At 39.8% G+C, this 21,054-nt stretch overlaps 1 protein-coding gene across 1 annotated transcript; it reads right to left on the reverse strand.

The window, feature by feature from the left end:
- Positions 1–376: 376 nt before the first annotated feature.
- On the reverse strand, positions 377–8,603 carry tas1r3 (taste 1 receptor member 3). Its single transcript, NM_001104725.1, has 8 exons — positions 8,404–8,603; positions 8,033–8,333; positions 7,502–7,858; positions 7,012–7,413; positions 6,685–6,891; positions 6,462–6,582; positions 5,399–5,769; positions 377–979 (listed from the first exon to the last, which is right to left on the reverse strand). The coding sequence occupies exons 1-8, from the start codon at positions 8,601–8,603 to the stop codon at positions 377–379; spliced, it is 2,562 nt and encodes an 853-aa protein (NP_001098195.1).
- Positions 8,604–21,054: the final 12,451 nt, after the last annotated feature.

Below are 21,054 nucleotides of genomic sequence, written 5' to 3' on the forward strand. Positions count from 1 at the left end.
CTACATTACACATACATGGTCAGGCATACTTGCTAAATTTATACTCAAGTATACCTAAAATAAACTTCAAGTGTATATTTTTTGCTAAGGGTGTCTTTAATTGATCTGTTGATCAGTTAATGTCCCATATACAGCATTTATAATAACAAAAAAAAAACAACTTTGAAAAACAATCATTTAAAAAAATCAGCATGAGTTATCAGTTGTTTTAAAAAAAGGTGTATGTTACATATCTCCTGTTTAACATGATCTTAGTTTAAATGACCTAATCCTTTGTAGCTTGAAGCTTCACTTAAAAACATTTCCCAAAAATCTACATTTGCCCTCTTAACTGTACCTAGCTGTGGTATTTGGGATCAGTGATCTGTGAAGGCTTTCATTTTTCCTGTCGTGGTTGTGGCTCCTCCTCGGTTTGTGTGGGTGGGACTCCTTCTAGGAAAGTGCAGAATTGCTGTGGCGTGTTGAGGTTGGGTTTTCTCAACAGCAAAAAACACTTTGGGAGGTAGTAAGCCAACACTAGTGCTGAGATGCCGACCAGGGTGAAAGAAACATGAGCGATCGATCTCTTCTTGTGATCAGTGGACTGAGATGTGGAAAAGCCGGTGTAGAGTGGGATAAAAATCACCCAAGTCACGCAGTAAATCAAGGTGGAGAAGGTGATGTCCCTCGCGAGATTGTATTGATGAAGAGGCTTCACTGCCATGAAGGTGCACATGAAGGACACAAGTGCCATGGAACCATTTAAACCCTGCATAATAGCGAGTTTTTCTGAAGGCACTGGGCATGCCAGGAATGAGTGAAGGAAGTTTATGGTCATGTTGTTCTTGTATTCAGACAGAGAGGGTACATCCTGAACAAACCAGCCACAGAGGCCAGCCTGCACCAGGCAGCAGATCAGCACAAACACCCAGCTGCCTGGGCCTCTCAGTGTGCGCAGGTGAGGAGCGACGCTCTTCGGAAACTCGGTCACAAGAAGCAGCTGTGTGAACATAGAAAAAGTTTGCAGCTTAAAATACATAAGGAAAATATTATTTCTATGCATTTCTGCATTGCACTTTCTGATCATCAAAGCCAAAACCTTTTTAAACAAAATTGCATTTAACAAACAGCAGTCAATTACAGATAAATGTAAATAAAGTTAAAATAGTCTAAGCCCTGGACATGACATTCAAAAAATATTAAGTAAAGAAATTTCCTCCAATTAAGATTTGTGTGAAGATAATTAGCATTTTATAGGCACAAATTACTATCTTGAGCACACAAAGTATCCTTTTCTGCACATAAGGCATTTTCTGCGCACAAATTAGAATTTTCTGGCCAGAAATTAGTATTTTTTGGGCTCATATTAGTATTTTGTGCACACAATGAGAATTTTTTTGGGCACAAATTAGTATTTTGTGTGCATAGATTAGTTTTTAATGGCTACAAATGAGCATTTTGTCAGCATGCTGTGTGAGCACAATTTAGCATTGTCTTAGCATTTTGTGGCCGCAAATTAGAATTTTGTGGGAACAAAAAAGCATTTTATGTCCACAAACTAGTATTTTCAATTCCAAATTTGTTGCCACATATTAGGATTTTGTGTGCGCAAAAATCTTAATTTGTGCCTACAAAATGCTAACTTTGTGACCACAAATACTAACGAAATGGTAATTTGTGGCGATGAAATAGTTATTGTTTTTTTAAACCAAATTGCACTTAATGAACAGCAGTAATTTGCAAGTAAATATGAAAAATAAATTTAACTAAAATTGAGATGTTGTCATGCCTAAACTGTAATTATAAAGGTTAAAAAAGGGTAAAATTTAGTCAACTTTTTATTAATCGATAGAAAGCATAAAGTAACTTAAAATAAAATTGGTGGGAATGTTGGGAGTTTTTCCTTTTCTTCATTACATTTTCTGAGTGATTAGAACAACAAATGATTATAGTTTCTTTCTCTTTCGGCTTTTCCCATCAGGGGTCGCCACACCGAATCATTGTTTTCCACCTCACTCTATCATGGACATCTTCTACCCTAACATTAGCCAACTTCATGTCCTCTGTTAAGACATCCATGTATCTCCTCTTTGGCCGTCCTCTTGCCCTCCTGCCAGGCAGCTCCATCTCCAACATCCTTCTACCAATATATCCACTATCCCTCCTCTGAACATGTCCAAACCATCTCAGTCTGGCTTCTCTGACTTTGTCGCTAACACAGGCAACATGAGCCGTCCCTCTGATGTACTCGTTCCTTATCCTGTCTAACCTGGTCACTCCTAAGGAGAACCTCAACATCTTCATCTCCGCTACCTCCATCTCAGCCTCTTGTCTCTGTCTCACTGCTACCGTCTCTAACCCATAGAGCAGAGCTGGTCTCACCACTGTCTTGTACACCTTTCCTTTGAGTCTTGCTGGCACTCTTCTGTCACACATCACTCCTGACACTTTCCTCCACCCGCTCCAACCTGCCTGCACTCGCCTCTTCACCTCTTTTCCACACTCCCCATCACACTGAACTGTTGACCCCAAGTACTTAAACTCCTGCACCTTCTTCACCTCAGCCCCCTGTAACCTAACGCTTCTACCTTGATCCCTCTCGTTCAGACACATGTATTCTGTCTTACTACGACTGACCTTCATACCTCTTCTTTCCAGAGCAAACCTCCACCTCTCTAGCTGTTCCTCCACCTGCTCTCTACTCTCACTGCAAATTACAATGTCATCCGCAAACATCATTGTCCAGGGAGATTCCTGTCTTACCTCGTCTGTCAGCCTGTCCATCAGCATAGCAAACAAAAAAGGACTCAAAGCTGATCCTTGGTGTAGTCCCACCTCCACCTTGAACTCCTCTGTCTGACCTACAGCACATCTCACCACCGTCATACTTCTCTCATACATGTCCTGAACTACGCTGACATACTTCTCTGCCACTCCAGACGACCTCATACAGTACCACAGCTCCTCCCTCGGCACCCTGTCATACGCCTTCTCTAAATCTACGAACACACAATGCAGCTCCTTCTGACCATCTCTGTACTTTTCCATCAACATTCTCAAAGCAAAAATGGCATCAGTGGTGCTCTTACGGGGCATGAAACCATACTGCTGCTCACAGATCTCCACCTTCTTCCTAAGCCTGGCTTCCACTACTCTTTCCCACAGCTTCATTGTGTGGCTCATCCACTTTATTCCTCTATAGTTGCTGCAGTTCTGCGTGTCACCCTTGTTCTTAAAGATCGGAACCAGAACGCTTCTCCTCCATTCCTCAGGCATCTTCTCACTCTCTAAAATCCTATTGAACAAACTCGTTAGAAATTACACTGCTGTCTCTCCTAAGCACTTCCATACCTCCACAGGTACGTCATCAGGACCAACGGCCTTTCCGCTCTTCATCCTTTTCAGAGCCTTCCTAACCTCATCCTTTCCAATCTCTGCTACTTCCTGCTCCACAACAACCACATCTTCCTCCCTTCTTTCCCTGTCATTTTCCACGTTCATTAGCTCCTCAAAATACTCCTTCCATCTTTTCTGTACACTCTCCTGGGTTGTTAGCACCTTTCCATCTCTGTCCTTAATCACCCTTATCTGTTGCACGTCCTTCCCATCTCTGTCTCTCTGTCTGGCTAGCCTGTACAAGTCCTTCTCTCCTTCCTTTGTGTCTAACCTGTCATATAGCTCATCGTAAGCTTTCTGTTTGGCCTTTGCCACCTCTCTCTTCACTCTACGCTGCGCTTCCTTGTACTCCTCTCTACCTTCCTCAGTCCTTTCTACATCCCACTTCCTTTTAGCCAACCTCTTCCTCTGGACGCAGTCCTGTACTTCCTCATTCCACCACCAAGTGTCTTTACCGTCTTTCCTCTTTCCAGATGACACACCTAGCACTTTCCTACCTGTTTCCCTGATAATCTCTGCTGTAGTTTCCCAGTCATCTGGAAGCTCATCCTGACCACCCAGGACCTGTCTCAACTTCTGCCTAAATTCCTCACAAGTTTCTTCATTCTGTAGCTTCCACCACTTGGTCTTCTTTTCTGTTTTCCCTCTCTTCTTCTTCCTGACCTCCAGAGTCATCTTACACACCACCATGCGGTGCTGTCTGGCTACACTCTCTCCTACCACCACTTTGCAGTCACTAACCTCTCTCAAATGACCTCGTCTACATAGGATGTAGTCCACCTGAGTACTCCTACCTCCACTTCTGTATGTCACTCTATGTTCCTCTCTCTTCTGGAAGTAAGTGTTGACTACAGCCATTTCCATCCTCTGCGCAAAGTCCACCACCATCTGTCCCTCCAGATTCCTTTCCTTCACACCAAACCTGCCCATCACCTCCTCATCACCTCTGTTGCCCTCACCAACAGGCCCATTAAAGTCTGCTCCAATAACAACTCTTTCTCCTCTGGGGATACTCTCTATGACCTCATCCAACTCACTCCAGAATCTCTCCTTCACTTCTAACTCACAGCCAACCTGTGGCGCATACCCACTGACTACATTCACCATCACCCCTTCAATTTCTAACTTTAGGCTCATCATCCTGTCTGAGACTCTTTTCACCTCTAGAACACTGTTTACAAACTCCCCCTTCAGAATCACTCCTACCCCGTTTCTCTTCCTATCGACACCATGATAGAACAGTTTGTATCCTCCTCCAATACTACGTGCCTTGCTGCCCTTCCACCTTGTCTCCTGCACACACAGTACATCTACTTTCCTTTTCTCCATCATGTCTGCCAGCTCTCTGCCTTTCCCTGTCATTGTGCCAACGTTAAGAGTCCCTATTCTCAAACCTATGTTCCTGCCTTTTCCCTTCTCTCTCTGGCCAAGGACCCTTCTGCCTCCCCTCTTTCTTCGACCAACAGTAGTCAAATTTCCACCGACACCCTGTAGGTTAACAGCATCGGTGGTGGTCGTTGTTAACCCGGGCCTCGACCAATCCGGTATGTCTAAAGTGTTTTGGATGATTCGCATGGTTATTTTGGCAATTTTTACGCCGGATGCCCTTCCTGACGCAACCCTCTCTATTTATCCGGGCTTGGGACCGGCACAGAGGCAACTGGCTTGCAACCCCTGTGGCTAGATTAGCAAATGATTATAGTTTATTTCTTAAATATTTCATATAAATTACATTTCAGTTAAAAGAAAAATGAAGCTTCTTATAGTTTAAGGTTTTGGCCCACTTAATTCAATAAAGTATCAATCAAAAAAACAAAAAACAAAAAACAAAAAAAAACAAAACAATTAATCTAAATTTGGAGCGAGGATGTATATTTTGTTCATTTTTTTTTTCTGGTTCAGTTTGAACTGTTTTCAGAAATCAAGACTAAACCACAATCCAGTCACCGATAAACAAAGATTAAAACTCTAAATCCTGAAGATTATGGCCTAGCCAAGCGAACACGACCTTGTTCCTCCTCACCTGCAGCGAAACAGCCAGGATGACGGAGAGAGCCACAGTTTGAAATATGGAGATGAGAGGAAGTTGTATGTGACACACAACATCTCCAGGCTGCCCAAAGAAGAGCAGGAGGCTTAAACAGGCTCCCATCAGACTGAGCAGAGTAGCAAAAGTCAGAGCGCCCCCCGAAGCCAACACCACCGGTGTCCCTCGATGCATCAGGAACAGGACAAACACGGACCCCTGGCAGATGAGCAGGATAACCCCTGCCACAATCAAGTACAGGGACACAGGTGCGCCCCACTCCAAAACATCAAAACTAGGGGCAATGCAACTGTTGCTGCGTATCGAAGACCACTGGCGGTCAGGACACGTGGTGCACTGGAGGTCGTCTAAAGCCAGAAAAAAATGAATATTCAATCTGTCCAAAAAAACATGTATTAAATCACATTTCATGGCTTTAGCCGTATTGCCTTCATCGGGAAAGTACACTGTTAACGGCCACAGGTAAGTGGTTAAATCTGTGGGATAAATTTAAAGGCAGAACCTGCAGCTTGCTGACTGGAAGCAGAGATAAAAGCTGGTAAGCCTCTGCCTGAAAGACAACCAAACTTCCAAACAAATTCAATTCTGGGTTTTCAAGAATAGCTTTTTGTGGAATTATTTTTTTAGCACTATGCATAACCTCTGAGAATTTTTGCTCGTTGGCTGATAAAAACATATGCTAATGGACTATTGGAAGTGACTGCCACATATTCACACATTTTGCCTTTTTTTTGTTGTTGGTGTTATTAACATGTTCTTATAGCATTTTTGTTCTAATGATGGAGGACATATATAGAGAAAATTAAGATTAAAGCTGCATTTCTGAGCATTTCTCTATTAAAATCTGCTAAAACTGTCCAAGAAAACGACACAGTTTTTTTTTATCTTGGCAAAAAACGACATAATTATAATTAAAAGAACACTAGGTGCACTTAAACAGTAGATCAAAAGATGATTGGAGTGGGTCTTTAAATATTTTTTCCATGCCCAAATCCTACGGGCTGAAAAGCGTTGTTCCTGTAAATGCAGACCACATTACCTTGATTAGCCTGGTAAGTGCCCTCTAAACAGTCGATGCAGTCAAAGCAGCAGGAATGGAACCCTTTCACTCGACGCACCTGACCTATTTGGCAATTTTTTGAACAAGTGGACTCAGGTTTCTGTGAAAAATGGTTTAGAAAAGTAGCTTTTTAAAATCCTGTACTGAAATTTACCAAAATGTGTCATTAAAGTCTCTTTTAGAACAAATAAAACGAAATTACCTCACTGTTGTTGGTGTACCATTTGAAAAGTGATTCATTAATAGACAGATTTGCAGATCGATAGCTTCCAACAGATGGATAAAGATGGGTGTTCCTCTCCCAACTCCTTTGAATCACACTGTAGCCAATATTTGGGTTACCGTTTTGATCAAACTTTAAACTGGTGTTACTTATGTTCACTGAGAATTCCTTTAAGACTTCTAACAGCTGGAAAACAAGGTTTGATTGAAACGTTGGTCTCAGCATGATCACATGATAATCAAATAACTGACAGTCAGAATCTGCACACGCATACAAGCTAAACAAAAACAAAAAAAACTCGAGTACCTTCCAGGGATACAGCCGTGTGCTTGAACTCCACTTACAAGCAGCTGAATTGCACTCCAGTAATTTATGCAGTGCGTGTGCTACAGTGTAAACGGCAGCATACACGCTAAACGCTGTTCTCTGCACGGACTCCTCTTTCACCAGGCTGACATTTGCAGGCGACAGGCTCCAGCACTCTGGGCAGGGGTTGTAGGGGTCCTCAGGCTTCTCTGTTGGAGATGCCTCGTGGATTTTTTTAAACAGAACCTCAGTGAAAGGATACAACAGTTCTAGGGTCTCTGTCTCATCGATAAATCCAATGACTGTCCCAATCCTTTCAATGTTGGGGAGGGAATAAACTTTATCACTTATGGCCCAGCTTGAACTGGCAATCCAAACACCGGTCAAATTTTTCTTGATAACCTGCAACAGAAATGTCAGGACAAGCGTTCACTGTAATACATGCCACACCACAATACAGAAGTTGTTTTCTTGTCTGCGGCTTTCTCACCTCTTCGAAAAATGACACCGCTGGACTCACGAGAGAAAACACCACAACCACTTTGACCTCAGTGGTTTGGATATTGTTAATGATGGTTTGGATCGCTGGTTTTGGATCATCGTAAATTGGAATCAAGCCCTGGTAGGCCACACAAACACCCATGTCCTCTGCTTTTTTGGAGAACTGCTGAACACCTTGTTGTCCATACTCCTCTTCACTCCCCACCACTGCCACCCAGTTCCAATTAAATTTCTTTATCAGCTGCACCATAGCATCCACCTGCCGTATATCACTGGGCACTGTGCGGAAGAATGATGGGTAGACAAGACTGTCACTGAATTTGTCACTGGTGGCCCCAAAGCTAATCTGGAAGGAAACATTGAAAAGTCATTTTACAACATTTGATTCAAAAACAGAAAACATTTTTTCACTTAAATTGATGTAGATTAAAACATTGACTAAAATTGAAACACACCCCTATTGAATTTTCTGCACCATTAAACACAGTTTAATTACTTGCAATTTTAATAAAGTCCACACCTGAGGCATCAGAAAGAATCCCAGAAGTTTTCCGATGACGGTCACCATTTCTGAGGATTGAGGGCCGATTACGGCAACCATGTCTGTCTCATAGTCAGTGTAATTGCACTCTACAGAAAGAGTCCCGTTTGACTTTTCTGTGAGGAAGGAGAGAGCAGGGCGCACAATAACAGCTGAGTGTCTGCACGTGTTGTAGATTTTATAACCCAACTTGACTCCAGGCAGAAGCTGGCTGTTGGCGTTGATTTCCTCCACTGCATATTTCATCACCAGAGCACGGCCCAGGCCGTCTTTATTCAAACTATTTAATAATATAAAGCAAAAAAGGTTAGACACACGCTTGCAACATTTAGTGTAAATAAATAAATTACCTGTCACAAGACACACTGTTGAGTTTGGTCAAGTCATTTGACACCTCATTGGACTGCTCCTTGATGGGAAAAAGCCCTCCGAGCTTTACGTCTCCGGGCATGCTGAAGAGGTCTGTGGAAATGTTGTTGAACCAATTGGGTGAGCTGCAGCCAGGTCTTAACAGCCAGCACACAGCCAGCAGAAGGAAGCACAAAGCCATAACTGCAATCAGCTGAGATATGGAGAGCGAGACTGGAGACCTATAACATATGTGTGAGAGCACCATGAAGTATTCATACATGCAAACCTTTCTGCAATGGCTCCTCCTCTTCTACAATGGTCAAAGGTGTTGCAAAGGTGCTAGTTGTGTTTGTTGTTTTAACATAGTGTATGTTATGTGAGTTTATTCAAAATGACAGAATTTTAACAATACACTTGATGGTAAATGTGCCATTTATTGAGTTTATTATTTCTGTATTTTAGGATTACCTTTCTTCCCCCTGGAGTGTGTTTTTGTAAGTCATGTACCGGCAGGGCTCATATCCCTGGAAAATTTTCCTTGTATTTGTTTGTGGTTTGAACTTCAGAGTAACTACAGATCAGACGACACGATGCAAATTCCAGTCGACCCGCTAAACCTGAGTCTTTCTCACAGCAAAACCTCAAGTGTTATCAAATATCACAGTGACACATCTGTCCTGCTAAAGTTTGCAGATGTAATGGGGTGATGAGTGTTTTTACCTGGTGATACTACATTTGGCTTTAGTAGTCTGTTTTAATCAATGGACACTGCACGCTTTTGCGTTTTTAAAATGTTTTGTACCAACCACTGGGTCGTATTTGCATTATGCTTTGCATGCAGTGTTACCCAATCAGTGAAACATTTCCTCCCAAAATATTTTCATAAACCTACAGTGGGCTTTTCATGAAATCCAAAGCCAAATCCGATTCCTACTCATCTTTACATAAGATATCATGAACTTAGGGGACAACACATCCTTTAAATAATATTTATTCATTTATTTATTTATTTATTTATAGAGAGACAAATGTCACAAAAAAGAATCAAATCATTTAGAAAGTCATTTCTTTGATCACAAACAAGATCACTGGTGTCTAAAGCTGTGGAAAATAGTTGGTATTTAGTTAGTTTTAAAAAAAAAAAAATCAGATTTATTTTTTAATAAGAAAAACAATACTGCATTCTTGTACTCAAACAAATGAGTATAGCTGTTTTTCAAGTCTTTTTTCTTTTGTTTTCAAAAAGTTTCTCATCTCTATCAACACAAAAAAAGTGCAAGTAGGATGCTAAAAAACGAAAAAAGATTTTTAACAAATTCACATGCTTACTTCAATGCCTTGATTTATGTCAAGTCCACGTATTGAACATATATTCTTATTCATCTGTAATGAACATAAAAACTGCAACTTCCTGGTATCTTTTCTTTCTGGACCTTCTCTGTGCATCTCTCCAGGATTTTCTGTGTAGTGTCTTCCATATCATCTATGTGTAGCCTATGATAAGGCTCATCACATACCGGTATACGTTTTTGCAAGTACATATTTGATTGTCTTTTATGTTTTGTCACATTTCTTTTATAGTATTTTTTTAAATGAATAAAATAACTTTTTGTATGTGATTGAATGGACACAGGACTAAATGATGTGCTCAAAAAAGATCTGTTATCTTTCACACACTCAGAGCTTGATCTTATTTTGTAAAGCAAGGATTTCAATACGTAAAAATAGGAAAACAAACAGGAATCAGTGAGGGCCTAGATTTTATCTGAACCCCCTCAGGAAGAAAGTGTAGATCAAAATGAAAGGAAAACTGATTTATCCTCCTACAAAGCCAATAGTTGGGGTTTGTCAGAACAGATCCTCTTTATTCTCACCTTTATTCAGTTAGAACCAGTGCAGGGAGTGGTCTACTGTTGGTTCCACAAGACTGACAGTACTCTGAATCCCAACGAGCTTCTCATTTGATTAAGTAATTCTGGAAAAAGCTGTTTTCGCGAAACAAAATTCTTTTGATCTTCACAGAAAACGTCCGGATTTAAAACCACAACTTGACGGATGATCAAAAAAGCTTTATGTTGTTATAATATGTCTTATGTGCACTATCTTTCAAAGTAAAAAGACTGATCTAAAGTAATTTCAGTAACAGAAAGGGTTTGTTTTTGAACATGAAGTTAGGCATTCTGTTGTTGCCTTATCTTGTTAGTCATCTTGACGTGAGAGGACTGGTGATGAAATGCTGTGTTTTTTGTTGTTTGTTTTTTTTTGTGTGTGTGCAACCCGTCTGCTTGTACTACCTTCTCCACATTCTTCCACCCCAAGGCGACAATCAAAGTTTTTGTCCTTCCTTTGAAAGGCTAGATCACCGTATTTGCAGAAGCAACAAAACAAAATAATGTCATCCCTTCTCTGGCTTGCTCTTGCCTGCATTTGGTCTGAACTCTATGTCGTGTGCGAATAGTTGGCTGAGATTAACGTCTTGTTTATTTTTCAGCACGTATATTTTTCTCAAGATCTGACGAAACTCTGATGATGTACTCTGACGCCATACGGGCGCAAACACTTTGCTGTTTCCTATCCCATATTAGAGAATTTCCCAATAACCTGGTGAACGTTACGTCACACATTCGTAAAATCAGCTGATAGGAGTAATGTGTGCAAAATCCTCAACAAATTTAAGAAGTGACATACCGGTGGATTTTTTAGAAATAAAACTGCAGTTGTGCCTAGAAAAGTGCAGCTAATTGGGATATATGCAGTATATCTTTATGGTTCTATATCATCTTCACTCTAGTTTTATATATCTTATGTAGCCATGTGTTTTCCATCTGCCCTGATTTGAAGCACTTTTGTTTCTCCACCACTAGGTGTCAGATGTGTGTCTTTGTTGGCCTACTCCACATTCTCACAACTCCAGCGTTGCCTGCTAAGCTGCTGCTATATATCTTTAAAATGTTCCTCTTCTAGAGTAGGTACGCTTGCGAGTGGTAAAAATGAAACGGTGTAGTTTGTCTTGAAAAGAAGGAGGAAGAACAGAAATGAAGGAGGAAGAACAGAAAGCAGATGGGATTTGGATTAATTGAATGCTCAAATTGTAGGTTTTTACGTTTTTTGCAAAGAATCTGATCAAATGCATGATTTATTCCGCTGGTTTGATGCCAAGTTGCCTGTGTTTGTGTCTGGATCTCCAAACATTATCACCTGCACAGGCGGGAATGGTGTTGCACATACAAAAAAATCATTAACAGTGTTGGGGAAAGAAAAAAAGAAAAAAAGCATCCTGATACTTTAGTGGTGATCTTGCACTTTTGTGTTCTTTTGCACACAAAAGAACACAAAAGCCTTCAAAAGCGAGTGGAATCAATTGTCATAATGCAGGACAATTGATTCCACTAATGTCTTCCTGCCTGCCCCAAGTGATTGTTGCAGAACAGTACAAGCAACCCCCCCCCCCCCCCCATTGCAATAGCACGCAGACAGACACACAAACACGCACACACACTGCTGCCATTTTCACCCCTTCCCACCCACTGCTCCCTCCCTGCCTCCGGAGTGGCCTCATCACTCTAATCCCCACTGCTGGTCTGAGAAACACTGGGCTTGTTGTTGACAAGCTGGCCTCATACCCCACAGAGCTGACCAATTATAAGCCAGCCTGTCTGTGCAGAACGAGGACATCCAGCCAGCCAGCAAGTCTGTGCAGCAGAATACTAATCCGAGCTACTGAACGTGCTATCATATGTTTCTGTCAGCTCTGTGATGCTGCAGGAAATGTGGGAACGCCGAGGTCCCATTGTGGACTAGAGGTCAGACCTGAAGCAGCTGTTGTTTACTAAATCTGACCAGAACTCTGCAGACTGAACAAATGCTGATGAAGGTTTTTTGTTTTTACTTCACCCTCAAGAGTTAAATACAGGATTTGTCCTCCCCCATCTCAGCAGAAAAACTCGTTCTTCTTCTTGTCTTTAGTCAGTGTGTCTGTGTGAGTGTGACTCCCACGTGTGTTGCAACTTCTGTAGATTTACGAGGGCAGAGATATATAAACAAAGTAAAACACATTTGCATTGGTCTATTTAAATGTGTATCAATTGAATCGAAGTTCTTCTTTGTTGAGGGTTTATCTCTCTATATTCTTGCCAAGGTGTATCTATAACTTCGAACACTTTACATAACATGGGGCAGATAAAAGTAAAAGAAAAACACACCAACTAACTTAATTCTTAGAAGTGTGTTAGTCCTGACCAAAGACTGGAACAAGACTGTTTGCACTCTCTATTAACTAACCCCCGGGTCAGGGCAAAAAGGGCTTTGGCGCTCCGCTCTGCATTCACAGTTCAAATCAGGGACAGAAGGGCTTGCTTCAGTCTGCCCTGCCGCACACAGAGCAGTGGTTGGCTGACTCACAGCAGCCCACAGAGATAAAGACATGAGAATTTACGAGTTCTCTGAGGAAACTGGATGTGGAGCAGAAAGGGTTTGTTCACTCCTGATGTCTGTTTTGTTCTGAAAAGACAAGGGTTTGGCTGGAGGACTGAATCGAGGACAGACCAAAGACCAATATTCAGACATTTCCTCAATAATTGACTGATCGATTGATCACCTTGTGCAACTGCACATTGTTAACACAGCCGTGTAAACTCTGGTGACATTGTGGACAAGTTGACCAGTTTGTTGTACCACTATGGTTGGATCTGCACATGGCTTGGCTAAATAAATGTCTTGCAAATTCATGTCCTGCCAAGACAAACGCATTCTGTGCTTTTTTTATGCTCTTGCATAATACACACAACCTTAACATGGGAATTGTCGTAAAGCTGTACCTTTGGTTGCATCGTTGGAGGAAGTTTTTTGGCATTATTTTCTGAAAGTTGTTTTTCTTACAACGTTTGGAGATGATGCATCCAATTCTGCCATGCTATCTCATGTTTGTGCAAAAAGAAGACATCAAAAACAGGAGAATGGTGAACATGTTAATCTGACCCGATGTCTCTTCTGTTTCTGTTGCCTGTGCGTGCATTTCAGTTCGCCTGTGTGTGTGTCATATGCGTGGGTGCCTCTGGTGGCGTCATGTTACATCCCAAAGCAAACTGATAGGTCTCTCATCTGTCATCCTTCAGTCTCTGACTCATCAGACAAGTTATCTGTAATCTTTGAGCGAGGGTGCTTTGCTCCTGCGGCTTTTACTAGCTGCAGCGGAAGTGAGGCACATACAGTAGAATAAAAAAAGGAGTCTTGTTTCTTCTTTATGAGCAAAAGGTACTAAAGCAAAGTACTTTACACACATCTACATTTTTATTCATGAAAAATTTGTATCAAACTTTTCAGAAGATTTTACTTATTCATAACCATTCAGTGACTGTGGCAGTGCAACATACTGAAGCTGATATGAAGGTCATTGTCTTCATAGTCTAGTTTGAACTTTAGATTTTTTTTTTTTTTTTTGCTGTTTCCTGCTGCTTTAAACACGTTTTGTACAATTCGCCTAGTATTCTGCTCATTCAGTTGTTGGGGATTAGTCATTGGGGACTATTTTCTGTTTTTCAAATCCTAACCTCGTTTCTTTTGTTCAGTCTGACGCCTTGTCTGTTTCCCCTGCTACTTTTTGTTTTACTTCAGTGCAGTGGCTTCTCAGTTTGAAGCAATGCAGAGTTCAAACAAAAGAAACCAATTCAGAAAGACAGAATTTATTGTGCTGCAAGGTTCAGTAGATTTTAACTGGACAAACCTGTTTTTATGATTGATAGAACGCTGTTTTGTCAAGGTTTTGAACAGCCACACAGGTAATGTTCAACAGTGCACATCACTGTAAATCTATGAAAACCTTTGCTGGTTCTATTTTTTCATCCCTTTAATAGTTGTGCAAACATAATCCTTGCATTTAAACCAAAAGATGATAAAACCAGGATATTTACAGGATTTCATCCTTTAGCAAATGAAGAACGTTTATTATTTCTCAGGATGAGGGCAGTCAGGGAACAGAAAACTAAAGGAAAACTTTAGGAGCAGTCAGTCAGGTCAGCTTTGGGAAACAGCTGCCATTTTTTCAGTGATCTACTGACAGGTTGGAGTGTGGTTGCCAGGAGAACTCAACAAATTGCAGATGTCAATAAGAAGGCAAGTCATAAAACAAACAGCAGCATAATGACAGAACATGCAGTACAAGAGCATTTAATAAAAATGAAAATGAAATGGCTATCATCAACTTGCAAACACCAAGCCCAGAATCAAATTAAATCAAATCTAATCAAATCAAATTTTATGTATAAAAAGGGCTTCTCATGCGTTGCGCAACTCAAAGTGCTTTACATTTAAGAGCATAAAACATATGTATTAAAATTAAAACCCAAGTTGAAGTTTAAGTTATAAATATCAGTTTATTCATAGAAGATTTGAATTTCGTTGATAAATGACCCACGATTGACAGCTGCTGCCACTATAAGGAATCTTAACATAGTTTGGAGCTGTGCATTTGAGTCCTTTAAAGATAAAATGATTTGTGTTGCTGCAGAAAACATTTTGGGACATTTGTGCTTTAGTAAAATGCAACATACTGTGTAATTTAGTTAGGAAAAAGATGTAAACCGACCGTTTGTTTTCATATTCGAGTGAATGAATATGAAAGTTGTTCAATGCATTGGTCGAAAAGCACAGTGGAATATTACCAGGTCAAACTTATGTAAGAGATAGAGCTGTCCGAGGGAGGCAGATAGAGTCAAAGAGATACTGTAGACAACGGTGACAAAAGAAGGGCAGCTTGAAAGTGAGAGGAGAATTGAAGGTATGGCAGGGTACACATTCTGTCCATTAACCAATGATTTTGTAAAAAGAAGTAGCTTGGAACTTCCAAAGTGTTCCTTTTTTTATTTAACCTCACATGCTCCCTAAAAAGGTCCTTCATTTAAGTTTTCCTGTCTGTCTTTTGAAGCCTTCCACCCTGCATTTACCTTCATTTTCTGAGTCACGCAGTGACTCTTTCAGTCAGCAGATGAGTTGATGCGGTTTTTTGAAAAAGAAGGTGTGATTATCCCTCTTGCTCAATAATTGTTTCCTTCTGAAGACAGACAGAGATCAGCATCTGCTGTGAAGAACAGAGAAAGAAGGAGGAGTTTGCCTGTTTTTAGAAACAGACCAGCTGCCACAGTCTGACCCTTCGGGTATCTGTCCTCTTTTGAACAGGTTAGGAACTGCTCTGTGCAGCCACGCAGCCATTTCAGGGAATCTGACTCTGTCTCCCCAGTCCTTCCTTAGCAATTATGTTGAGACACTGGAAAGTGTCTCGTTGAAATTAAAGGATGCTATAATCAGGTTTGCAAACTCAAATGGTCCCTGAAGGCTAAAGCTAATGATGCTTAAAAGCATACTGTTCTTGCTGGGTGGTAACATAGCTGCAAACTTCACTAATAAGCTCTAAAAAGACTTACGTCGCCTGAAAAATACCACATCTTAACCAGCAACAGCCTTTTATTAGAAATCCTTTCAGGTGTCACTGACAGTAAAACATTTCTGGAGTTGCCTTTGCCCAATTCTGTACTCAATTTCAAATGTTTCGTTATTTTTGATTTCGAGGCAAACTCAGCAACTGATTAATCAAATCTTTATTCATAAATACATTTAAGTGTAATAAAATGAAGCCTTATACTCAAAATACCAACTCAAGAAGAAACAAGACTAGCTATATGTTACCCTCAAAATAATGCATTATGGGAAAAAATTCTGCATCTGGCGATAGACAAACAGCCACTACAAATATCTTAAGCTGCCTGCTTATCAAATTTTTAACCCTTGTGCTATCTTAGATGACCCCACCCTTCCATTGACGTGTTTCCCCTACCATGACAAAGGTGGATAAAGGTGGAAAGATTTCATGTAATCCATAGACACCAGTGAAGATCACAAATCATTGAAGAAAAAAATTTCAGAGCACTGTCTAGTGGGTCTAGATGACCCACCTCCCAATGTAAAAGTGCCTAGGATAGCACAAGGGTTGCACAAATTCTGCAGTTTAACTTGCATAAAATGAACCCAAAAGCCAACATTTTCAACACTAGCTGCTTTCTACTCATATTTGATGAGAGCAATTTCACCTTTGCAGTAAGTTTTAAAACTCAGATGAACTCCCAAACTGTGGAAGCGATTGTGTATAATTAAAAATAAAAGTAAAAAACAGAAATGCTTTTTCATTTTCAATATCAAGCTGCATTTTTTGACTCATAATTAAAATGAAAAAGCAATCCACCAAAATACTTTTTCATTTTCTTCTTTAACATTGCTTATTATGTCACTTAGTTAAAATGATTACAAAAATGGTATTTGACATTTCACATTCAATAGGTTCTCTGGTAAATGTGTATCGAAATTCATTTAGAAATGAGTAATTTGACAATTAAAATGGATTAACAGAAATGCTTTTTCATTTTCAAAATGTAACTGCATCAAATGACTCAAAATTAAAATGAAAAATCAATACTTCAAAATGCTTTTCATTTTCTACTTAGAACAGCTTATCCCCTGCAATCCCCTCTTTGCATTTTCGTTTTATTATCCTCCGGAGAACCGAGGAAAAAAAGTGTCTTACAATTTCTGTTTTTTTGTGATTTCCTATCCATTTGGGCATAAATAAACACCTTACAATTTTAATTTTTTTTTAAATGTTTTTTATTTTAATTTCCCAACACGTCCACTGTAGAGGACAACAGGACGATATTTCGGTGAAAATAGAAGTCAATTTGGAAAATCAGAAAAAATGAGCAGATTAAATCTTTAGAGTGATATTCACCCAAAAAACATTACATTTTGTTCTAAAACAATAAAATTCTGCATAACTCTTTTGTTACTTGTTTGACCATCTGCTACAGAGGAAGATCGACCGGTAAATTGAGAGCTTTGCTTATTGGCTCAGTTCTCTCCTCACCACAACGGACCGATACAGCGACCGCATAACTATGGACGCTGCTCCGATCCGCCTGTCAATCTCATGCTCCTGTCTTCCCTTACTCATGGACAAGACTCCAAGATATTTAAACTTCTCCACCTGGGGCAGGGACACTCTACCCACTGAGAGATGGCAAACTACCTTTCTTTGGTCGAGAACCATGGCCTCAGATTTAGCAGTGCTGACCCTCATCCCAGCCGCTTCACACTCTACCACAAACCACCCCAATGCACGCTGGAGGTCCTGGCTTAATGAAGCCAACAGGACAACATCATCTGCAAAGAGCAGAGATGAAACCCTATGGTCCCCAAACCAGACCCCCTCCGGGCCCTGCCTGTGCCCTAGAAATTCTGTCCATAAAAACTATGAACAGAACAGGTGATAAAGGGCAGACCTGCTGGACTCCAACGTGCACCGGGAACAGGTTTGACTTACTGCCAGCTATGCGAACCAAGCTCTTGCTCCGGTCATGCAGAGACCAGACAGCCCTCAGTAAGGCTCCACGGACCCCATACTCCCATAGCACCCTCCACAGGATACGGGGGACGGACGTGGTCGAACGCCTTCTCCAAATCCACAAAACACATCTGGACTGAATGAGCGAACTCCCGCATTCCCTCCAGCACCCTAGAGAGGGTGTGGAGCTGTTATACTGTTCCAAGACCAGGACGGAAACCTAACTGTTGTTCCTGGATCTGAGGTTCGACTATCGGACCGACTGTCTTCTCCAGTACTGTGGCCTATAGACTTTCCTAGAGAGGCTGAGGAGTGTGATTCCCCGGTAGTTGGAACACAACTAGATCAAAAACAGATCCTCAAAAATGTTATCAATGTACTGTGAAAAGTACGAGATTGAACTCCGGTATTCACAAACTTTGGCGTCATCTTGATAGGCAGGGCGCCCTGCTAGCACAGGTGTAAACCTGTTATGATGGACGTTTAAAAAACACAAAAAAATCAAGTTATTTAAAAAAATAACAGTTATTTCTTCCTGAATCTCATCCTTTTTATCATCTGAAAGCTACAAATCTGAATCAAACTCAATCAATCTCAACATCAATCTCAACTATCTGGTATAGAATCCTATCTGCTTCACTTTTTTCTCCATACATTATGTACAGTCATTAAATACATTAAAATGGTCCCGGTGTCCTCTACAGTGGACATTCATTAAATGCCTGCTGTTTTGAAACCGAAAACATGAAACATTTTTCAGATCTAAAAAGATTGTTCCTAACATGTTTATGACAAAAAATATATATAATTATCATGGTAAAAAGAAGGAATAGATGCATAACATTTGACTTGCCTTTCACCTTTCCATAAAATTAGGTAAATGGCATGGAAGCCATCTTTGTAGAGGTAAAACTTAAAGTTCCCAGCATGCAAACTCATCACATGACACATCAATGGAAAGCCCAGGATCTCATCTACAGAGTAGAATAGGATTTGGAAAGGCATCTCTTAATTCCTTAGAAATATACAGGTAAACAAAATGTCCATTATAGAGGACATAAGTGAATGGGCCGGGTCTCAGGAGGATATGACACAGAATAAGCGGTTGTTAAGTAGAAAACGAAAAAAGCATTTTGAAGTATTGATTTTTCATTTTAATTTTGAGTCATTTGATGCAGTTATATTTTGAAAATAAAAAAGCATTTCTGTTAATCCATTTTAATTGTCAAATTAGACATTTCTAAATGAATTTTGCTACACATTTACCAGAGAACTTTTGAAAATGAAATGTCAAATACCATTTTCATTATTATTTTAATTAAGTGACAGAATAAGCGGTTGTTAAGTAGAAATGAAAAAGCATTTTGGTGGATTGCTTTTTCATTTTAATTTTGAGTCAACAAATGCAGCTTCATTTTGAAAACTAAAAAGCATTTCTGTTAATCCAGTTTAATTGTCAAATTAGACATTTCTAAATGAATTTTGCTACACATTTACCAGAGAACTTTTGAAAATGAAATGTCAAATACCATTTTCATTATTATTTTAATTAAGTGACAGAATAAGCAGTGTTGAGGAAGGAAATGAAAAAAGCATTTTGAAGTATTGCTTTTTCATTTTAATTTTGAGTCAAAAAATGCAGCTTCATTTAGAAAATGAAAAAGCATTTCTGGTTTTGCCTTTTATTTTAATTATGCTACAGAATCGCTTCCATACCAAACAAGCACTTGTCTGAAGACTCGCCTGACAGAAGAGCCACAGACTGCTGTGTTCCTTTTTAAGGGAACCTGTCATCATTTTCTACTCTAGGGTTTAGTTAGAATACACATTCGTACTGCTCTCATATTCTTGCATGATAGACATCATTACCCATTATGTCTTTATATAGCTGTGCTGTGACACTGGATTCTAGAACTGAATTTCTGCGTCGCAGGTTCTTAATTCTTCCCATCCAGGCCTCTATTTCTCCTGCTTGTTCGCTATTTCTTTTCCATCCCACAGTGATCTTTTCATTTCTTCATTTGTTAAGAACACATGCATGTGCAGGCGTAATTTAAATTCCAGCCAGAACGCTTGGTTATCCACTCAAATGCATCATTGCTTCTCCCCGGCTTGTGAGGCTTCTTTCATGTCTGGCCAGATAAGCAGGAGAACAAAGAACTGTGTTGTTCATCCAGGGAAGTGAACAATGGCACTGAATTCATCAAAGTGACTTCGGAAAAAAGGGAACATGTGCAAACACTTTCTATAACTAATCCAAACTTTTTGGTGACATTCAGGTATATAAAGAAACAGATAACTTTGTGGTTTCAGCTTCACAGTGTAACTTTATACATGAATATTTAGGTATTTTTTAGGTAATTTCCCCTTCATGGTATCAATAAAGTTAAATTCTATTCTATTCTATTCTATTCTATTCTATTCCATTCTGTTCTATTCTATTCTATTCTATTCTATTCTATTCTATTCTATTTTTCTAACACTGAAGAAGAAAATAAACATTTTGTACCATACCTGAAAAAGGTTCAAGCAAGATATGTCATATCCTTAAATTTGGTTTGTGTGGCCCTTTATGACACACTCAGGAAACACAAACACTGATAATTTCCTGAAAGCTATTGGATGCAACACTATTTCATTTAACAAAATTAAATAATGTTTGGTTAAAGCATTAAAAAAAGCGTTATGATAAAAAAAATCCTAAGCACTTGAATAAAAAACTTGAATTAAAAATAAGAAATGGGATTGAGATATTAAGTAAGGGCTTGTCCTGTTTTTAACTAATCTGTTTTGTTTTTTAGTAGATGTTCTCGTGTTTTTGTCTCTGTGTTTGTCTCTCTTTGTCTGACTATAACTGGACAAGACAGATGGTTACCCTTTTGGCTAAAACTTAGCAAAAGGCTGATTTCTTGCTGCCCCAACAGCACTGAAATATAAACAAACACATACAACAAAATGCAAAATACACCTCTCACAACATCATAAATGACATGATTGAAATATTGGCCAAAATAGTATTAAGTAAAATCAAAGATAGTTATGACAAAGCAGATAATGCTGGTTTTTGCATCAAAAGTGATGAAACCAGAGAAAGGTGCAATGTGGAGAATCTGTCAGTCATGATTAGATTTGTCTGTAAAGGTATTCCAGAGGGAACACCTGATTGGTTTGCTTGACCTCAGTCGTTTAAATGTGGAATTTATCACCACCCAAATTCTTGAGCATCTTTCTGCTTCAGGTTATAGTGCAGATGAAATTGTCAGTC

This window comes from Oryzias latipes, chromosome 5 (assembly GCF_002234675.1).
Source record: "Oryzias latipes chromosome 5, ASM223467v1".
Taxonomy (NCBI): domain Eukaryota; kingdom Metazoa; phylum Chordata; class Actinopteri; order Beloniformes; family Adrianichthyidae; genus Oryzias; species Oryzias latipes.